This window comes from Trachymyrmex septentrionalis, unplaced genomic scaffold (genome assembly GCF_001594115.1).
Source record: "Trachymyrmex septentrionalis isolate Tsep2-gDNA-1 unplaced genomic scaffold, Tsep1.0 scaffold37, whole genome shotgun sequence".
Classification (NCBI taxonomy): Eukaryota; Metazoa; Arthropoda; class Insecta; order Hymenoptera; family Formicidae; genus Trachymyrmex; species Trachymyrmex septentrionalis.
The window spans coordinates 505,797-513,899 of record NW_017305536.1 but is presented as its reverse complement, the minus strand read 5'-3'; the positions used below and the strand labels follow the sequence as shown (position 1 = coordinate 513,899).

The 8,103-nt window shown below is 30.2% G+C and overlaps 1 protein-coding gene across 2 annotated transcripts; it reads right to left on the bottom strand.

Annotated features, from left to right (window-relative positions):
- Positions 1 to 3,265: 3,265 nt before the first annotated feature.
- LOC108750453 (microprocessor complex subunit DGCR8) lies at positions 3,266 to 7,858 on the bottom strand. 2 transcript variants are annotated; one of them, XM_018489895.1, is made up of 7 exons: positions 7,752 to 7,858; positions 5,570 to 6,047; positions 5,083 to 5,166; positions 4,620 to 5,004; positions 4,280 to 4,548; positions 3,737 to 4,173; positions 3,266 to 3,656 (listed from the first exon to the last, which is right to left on the bottom strand). In XM_018489895.1, exons 2-7 carry the CDS (start codon positions 6,012 to 6,014, stop codon positions 3,324 to 3,326), a joined length of 1,953 nt encoding a protein of 650 aa, XP_018345397.1. In that variant the 5' UTR covers positions 6,015 to 6,047; positions 7,752 to 7,858; the 3' UTR covers positions 3,266 to 3,323. The 2 variants fall into 2 exon arrangements, with proteins under 2 accessions (XP_018345397.1, XP_018345398.1); XM_018489896.1 differs by lacking the exon at positions 7,752 to 7,858 and adding an exon at positions 6,989 to 7,047.
- Between the last annotated feature and the right edge of the window lie 245 nt (positions 7,859 to 8,103).

Genomic DNA, 8,103 nt, shown 5'->3' with positions numbered 1-8,103 from the left:
CACACACACACACACACACACACACACACACACACACACACACATTTTTTATATATATATCTTTGTGTGTCTTGCTCGAACCATCAGCATCTCCGTAGAAATCTCGTTCCTTTTGTTATTAAATTGGACAATTTAATAATAATATAGTTACACATGGTTCGTACAACTTCATCAAATCGGACAATTTGATAATCAAATTTCGAGAGATATTGGACATCTAATAGTTTTGGTTATTAACTCATATATCAGAACATTTTCTCTTTAATGCGATTTCCTCCAAATAATTATATTAATTATATTAATATTAATTTTATTAACGCAAAACAAAATTATTCAGAGAAATTCGCATTAAAGAAACGTATACGCGTGTACTTACTTGCTTAATAAATTATTTGTAATTTACACTTGAACATCTTGTGTTGGTTCATATAGGCATTACTTATCTTGTTACATTTAATCATTTGAGCCTATTTCAGTTATTAATTTTGGTTTTATATATGTGTCGTGTGTGTGTGTGTGTATGTATATGTGTATTTAAATAACTGGAAAAAATAGTAAAGTGGATATATATCGCTAAGAGTATCTAATAGCGAATTCGATTGGACGCACTCAGTGCGTACTGGTGCACATTAAAACTGTTCTACACCAAAATAACGTGAAGATATGTTTATAAATAAACATAGAAATCGATTAAATCGTGAAATACCTAATACATTGTACTATTAGATAAAATATGTATTTTATAATTCGAAATATTTGTATTTCATTTTTATATTCAAATTAAGTCAGTGTACAACTTTAATATGCACCAGTGCGCACTAGTTCTTCCAATCGAATTCGTCATAAATTACAATTAATAGGTAATAAAAAAAGTTTTCTCTCAATGATATATAACAAACAGAAAATTATATAAAAAATTTGCGAATGTTAAAAAATTTCCATTACAGAGGATTTGTTGCAATTTATGTTATATATATTAAGATTAGCTGTTTATATATAAATGCAAAACAACTGTATTAAGTGTAGTGCCTATTTCAGTATTATTTATCAACACTTAAACGATTTAGTAAAGTTTTTCCCAGTAGTAAAACAAGAGAATTTAATAGAACGAATTATATAATGAACAAGATGTAGAAATTCTTACAGCTATGCCGATTAGATACTATTATGAGCTATGCTCATGATAAATATGAAACACTTTTGATTCATTTTTAAAATCCAAGATATTACATTAATATTTAAAAAAGAGAAAATTATTCTCGTTTTGTTAAAAATATTTTATAATGTAATGGAACTTAACATGCATATCAATGTTTTATCCACTTTATATCAGATAATATATTCTCAAAAATGTTTTGTGAGTATATCTTTTAAATATAAATTGAATTTCTATTAATGGTTTTATTTTAATCCTACATTCAGCGATAGAAAAAAAATTTGTTTATATTAGTATATACATTTTTAGATTTTTATACTAGCAAAATAGCCAAGGAAGCAACGAATTAAATTTTTTGGAGAATAAAAGTGTCAATCTTCTTAGAATAAATAAAATTGAAGTTTGTATATTTATTGCTTCCATGGCTATATAATAAATTTTCATTGACCAATGCGATAATTTAGAAAATTGTTGAATATCTTTATATAACATGAATATATAAATATGCAGATAGGTTTATCCCTTTCCATACATACTCATTATAGCATTCTATATGATTTTAAACTAATCTTAGACGTAAGATCAGAAATAAAAAAAATGATGACATGAATGTGACACAAGAATTACAATGTTATCCATGATATAGTGTTATCCATGATATAAGTAGATTAAAAATTTAGTAGATTGTAAAAAATAAATAGTATCTTTCTCGAAAAATGTATCACAACTTAATATATAATAATAATTTGCACATATAAGATTATATTTTATTTCGACAAAATTTGGTTCAAAAGAACTGGTTTTAATCTTTTAATGTTTAGTTGGTTAATAAAATAAAAACAAAATCTCTATTATATTTTATTAAATTTTATATTCATGTTTACATCAGATTTTGAGCTAAGCACAAAACCTGTTTTTTTTACAGTCAATATACAATATTTACGGTCATTAATATTAGGTTAAGTAAAAAGTCATCGCGTTTTTTTAAAAGACATCTATCAGTAAAAACCGCAATTACTTTCTTACCAACAATATAAATATATCTTAACAGAGTAAAGTTTCAGCTTTAAAAATCTCTTTTTTAAATTATACGATACGACAATTTTTAATGGAGTTATGAGCAATTAAAGTCAAAATAATTCTTTTATTTAATCCGCGATAACTCAGTAATCAAAAGTCGTAGGAATATTTAAAAAAAAAAATTTTGTAGGGAAAGTATCAAGCTTTCACGATAGGTAATCGAAAATTTTCTCAAATTCGTTTTGGACACGTTACAAATCCACAAAGTGAGATGAAAATTTTTCGTCTTTTTCAGCTCGTAGTTTTTGGTATGTAAAAATTATCAAACTCATATAAACTTAAAAAATGTGATAAGCTTTTAAAAGTAGAGATTTCAAGCTTTAAAACCCTTCTTTTAAATTTGAATTTCATTCATTATTGACGAAGATATTGTATATACAACTTTGAGCTAAAAAATACGCGATGACTTTTTACTACACCTAATATGATAATTAAATTCATGTACATGAACAAATTATTATATAATTTTTCTAAAGTATAATACTTAATTCAAATTCCGCAGAAATAATTTGATATTTTTTATAATGGAAAATTGAAAATTGAGGTCATTTTTTCATGGAATAGAATAAAAATGTCCATCAGTAGTATTAGGCGTTGTATATCATTAACATTTATTGAATGTGTTTTTTAATATAAACATGTCTATATTTATATGTTATAATTATTTACAATAAAATCGAACTCCTCTATTATGTGACTTCTCTTATGTAACTTTTACGTTTATCAAAACTGCTATTATTGCTGGTTAATGTGATGAATGTCAGAGGATAATCATTTTCACATGTATCATTGGAATAAAAGTGCGATTTGAAGAAAAATTCCAGAATAGGAAAATATTGTACAATTTCAAAATAAAAGGATTTTCCACTATAGCAAAATAAATTTTAAATATCTAGCATTACTGATGTTTAACATGTTTTGATTTAGTCAATTCAAAAAATATTTCATCAACTTAAAAATAGTTAATATTTTATATCTTAATAAAATGTAAAAATATATTTATACAAAAATCATAAAAGCATTGGCGAGAAAACAATTTCTAAGAGACAATAGTCTATAATTTAAGCTATATGTTAATTAATTTTTTTTACAAATCTACATTATTGAGATTAGCTGCAGATCCTGTTGGTAAATCTGGTGGTACAAACTTACCAATAGGTTGTATTGCTTCGCGTTGTTCAGCTAATCTTCGCATCTCTTGTCTAAGTTTACCTAAAATAGCATGATTTGGCTGATTAACGGCAGCTTTACCCTGCAAAAGGGTTATCTCTTGTTCCAATTGTTTTTTTTCCTTAAAGGATTTTACACTTCGCGATCCATAGAGACGCAATAAAGATCCCCAAGACTGTATATGTGGATGTATAAGTTGTAGTATCGCTTGTGCTGCTCGTTGTTTACCGTCTTTCTTATTACGACAAACCTGCAATTATATTCAACCAAGATTAATTTTTATTTAAAATTAAAAATCCTATTTATAAGTAAGAAACAGTTCATACATACAACAGTAGCTTCATGTTTCCCAACTTTCATTGTAAATTCATTTCGTTGATGTTTCAATGTGTTTACTGAATAATTAATGTGCATATCTCCTAAACCATAATTTCTTTGAAGACAAGTTATTAAAATAGCATGTGGGGAAGGTTCCGTAGTTTTTGCACAAAATTCTGCAACACGAGGATCTGTAATAGTTATTTCGTCGAAGAATGAAAGATCGGCATCGGAATTTCCTCTAGATGCTTTTATCGTACGACTATCATTATTCGATCCACTATCTCCACTGTTTTCACCGGAAATTTTGTCTTTCATTTGAGGAATCAAAATTTCAAGGGTTTTTCGGGCTGCATTGGCTTTTGCTTGTTTCTTGCTGCTGCCGAATCCGCTCCCATATTCCATATCATTAATACAAACTACTGCGGAATAGGGTGTTGCAGCGTTTTCTATAATTAAATTAATCCCATTTTAGTAACAAAAAACAATGGATATTAAAAATGCATCACATTTCATATGTTATTACATACTGAAAATGCTAAATAATATGATTACCTAATTCTTTAAATTTGTACGTTGGCTGTTTCTTTAACGCGTGTTGTACATATTCATGAAGAATACAAACATAACTTTTGCCTGATGGATTCATTATCCAGTGTTTCGCAGGTCTCTGTCCATTATCGTCCACAATGTGCGAACTGCCACTTCCACTAGAACTACTGACTGGAAAAGTTATCAATTTTGTACCATCTGGTAAAGTTGGACGCTCAAGTTGTTTACGATGTTTTTTAATTTTCGTAAATTTCCGACGCGCTGACCAAGATCTACGACAGAAAAGTTAATCAATGCAAAACAAATTTCATGATGATATAATCACCTTATTTTTTATACTTACTGAAATCTCATTACTTTAATAGATTTGAAACGAAACAAAGACTGACAATAATTTCTTAGCTGTTCACTATCTAATGAATGTGCTGCGCGATTTTCTTGTATAGTTTCAATCTTTGCGCTAGGAAGACTACAAGCTTCAGTATTTGGTGTGCGCTCTATCTCCTTTCTTCGTTCTTCTTCCTCTTCTGTTAATGCTCTTTTATACTGAAGACAAGGAATGGCGCTGACAGGAACTTCATGCTTTCTAACGCTTCCTGGACCAAGAAAATATGGTTTTGCTAATGTACAAACTCTACTTTGTTTATGAAGATATAATGGCATTCCACTGTTATGTGTCACTTGTACCCATCCTTCAGGTAAAACATCAAAATGGTTATGTCCAATTTCTAAAAGAACAACAAAAGTAATATATAAATATTAGAAATAATTATACATCTCTCTTGTAGTACTTTATATTAATATACCATCTAAAACAAGTTTCTCCTTTTCTTCATAGGGTAAACGATCCTTTTTATCTTTTCTTCTTCCTTTAAATTCTTCTGGTAAACCTAATACATAAAATTTAACTAAAATAAGAACAATAATAAGTGGCAAATTGACTGATATGTGAACAGTACAAATAAGTGAAAAAGTAAAGGTCAAATAACCTTACTTGGTTTCTTATTCTCTTTGCAGCAGAAAATATTTAATCTGATCTTGAAAGCGTAAAGTTAAAAATCTTGAATTGTAGTTCTTGAAAAAATATGAAATTCACGCATCTCATATGTAGATAATTAAAAGTATGCAGGTAAATTGTATCAATATGTAAAACATACAGCAGAGTTTTTATAAGAATAAAAAGAATAAACAAAAATAGAATAAACGAAAATCTTTTAGAATGTTTTTTTTTATTATAAAATAGTTATACCTTTTGTGTAAAAACATTAGCTATAAGAAAATATAAATGTGTACCTTCTTCTAGCATCGCTTCAATTTCTTCATCTGGCACATCAGAATCCATACTTTCATCTGTATCTGAATCTTCATCAGAACCATCATTCTGTTCTGGATGGCGATCTAGATCGTCCAACACGTCAAATTGCCGTAAATCTTCATTATGTTGTGAATCTTCATTATGTTGCGAATCTTCCTGACATAAACCATTGTGTAAAGCATCTTTATTGTCAAGACATGTAGTTTCTTCGTCCGTGATATCATAATTACTATTGTCAGTGCCAATCGATCTAGTATCGGGCTCTAATTTGATTGACTGTTTATGCGATGCTTCCCAATTCTGATTTTCACATTTCATGCTAGAGACTGTTCCGCCACCACAAATGTTTTGATTTTGATTATTTGCATTATCTTCTGAAGCCATATCTTCCATAACCACTGTCTGTGTTATTTCAACTTCCATTGCGTTGTGTCACGAGTAGTATCTGTTAAAATACTGTAAAAGTGCTTACAAGGAGCTTAGATGTTTAGCTGACAAAATTGGTACAATTACATAAATAACAGCAGAATATTCATCCCTATCTTGTATCATGATCTTCTACTATTATTTATTCACCACACAAAGCCTTATACAGTATTGACCTTTTTTATCATATTGTATATGTACATGATACAGTAATTATTGCATCGTATGCAAATTAACAATCGATACAGCTAATAATAATAATAAACATTTAGTTAAACTTAAATCCAAGGTCCATACAAAACAATCCATGGATTAATATGTATTAAGCGCGTTGTATGGCCACACCACTTCCACCAATGAGGCCAAAGTCCAATCAATTTAAAACCACAAATGGCAATGAAAATTGGACATTTGCATTAGTGTTAGCAGTTTGGGGCCACTTATATATCCATGAGAGTATATTATACAAACAAACTGTTATGTTATCAGATTTTGTAGATGGCTGAGAATTCCATCGCATTATTTAAACTCCAGAGCTAGACAGGAACAACATTGAGAGATTGAGGCTGTTACTAGCTGGAGTTCTGCGACGATATTATTATAATTAAACAACTGTATACTTGGCTGATCCTTGGCTTGGTAGACTAGCGCACGCTTGAGAATTCCGTTTACCGAATAGGATGTGACAATAAAAACAGACTTTAAATGTGTAACATACATAAATTTGTGTAAAAATTATAGGCCACGTTACTTACGGCATGTTACGTGGGGATGATACTTAGTGTGCATTTCACTTAATGCTCGCAATACTTATGGAATTATTTCATTCTTGTTATTTATCGATTGTTAAACAAGGAGAAATAATGCCCGCGAGTATTGTGAGCATTAAATGGAACTAATCCTTAATTTTCGACCTATTACTAACACGATGAGAATGATTGGATAATTATGAAGGAGACGGGCTCACTTACTGATTTCGATGAAATTAGGCTCGACGCATTTTTGCACGAAATAGATGAATCTGGCAGAAAAAAAATCACTGCTCCATGAACCGTGATATTAAGCGTTAAAGTGGACGACTATTCAGGTTAGGAAATCTGTCACAACCATGCAATAGTGCAATGTGAGTATGAAAAGTGCATGTATGGAGATGGAGACAGTACGTTCCCTCCTCCCCATTCTACAGGGAGGGTTTCACTCCGAAAAAAAATCTAATCAATTCCATATTTTGATACAGGATGGATCTTGTTTCATGTAATAAGTTGTAAAGATTTTTACATAACTTCAAAATTTTTCATGCGAAGCGACGTTTCTCTTACACCAATATATGGGGTGGGCGGAACATACTGTCCCCATACATATACTTTTCATGCTCACATTGCGCACTGTGATCGATTTTCTAACCTGAATAGTTCACTTTAACGTTTAATATTTTGGTTCGCGGGGCAGAGCGACACTTTTTTCTGTCTTTTATTCTTTTATTTCGTGCAAAAACGCGTCGAATGAATTTCATAAAAATCGATGAGTGAGCCCATCTCCTTCATAATAACCGAATGTTAATTAAATTAGTGCAACTGGTCTACAAAATACAATAAAACCGGCCTAAATACAATACGTACACGATTGTGTTACATTTAATTCCCGATTCGAAAAGGAAGATCTTCCTTTGTTGCTCACAATACCTTGTTAGAGAATACCTAACGATACGACACGAAACGTACGTACGCTGCTTACCTACTATTAAATTTTATACACTTCCACGATTACGATCTACGCGCGTATGTACAGGTTACTTTTTACAACTGTCGCTGTTTATATCATGGTATTGTAAACAAAATCAAAAAATTTACATAAAGAACACATTTAGCCATCCAATTTCGAAGAAAAATGGAAAAGAACTGTTCAGATCACGGTGATCCAGGAGCGTTTATATTGGCCGTAACTGTATGCCGTAATCTGTACAAATTGACCAATCACCTTTGACGATTTCTTTCTTATTGTCGAATGAGAAGGGAATACCTGACTGTGATTAGTCAATTCTTATAGATTACGGCATACGATTACGCTCATACAATATAAACGCATA

Bases quoted from the DNA above. Each gene is read 5' to 3' on its own strand.
- LOC108750453 (XM_018489895.1), bottom strand. From the start codon at position 6,014: ATGGAAGTTGAAATAACACAGACAGTGGTTATGGAAGATATGGCTTCA. The intron at 5,167-5,569 runs GTACACATTTAT...TTTATGTATTAG, and splicing joins TGAAGCGATGCTAGAAGAAG to GTTTACCAGAAGAATTTAAA. The intron at 4,549-4,619 runs GTAAGTATAAAA...TTTCTGTCGTAG, and splicing joins ATTAAAGTAATGAGATTTCA to ATCTTGGTCAGCGCGTCGGA.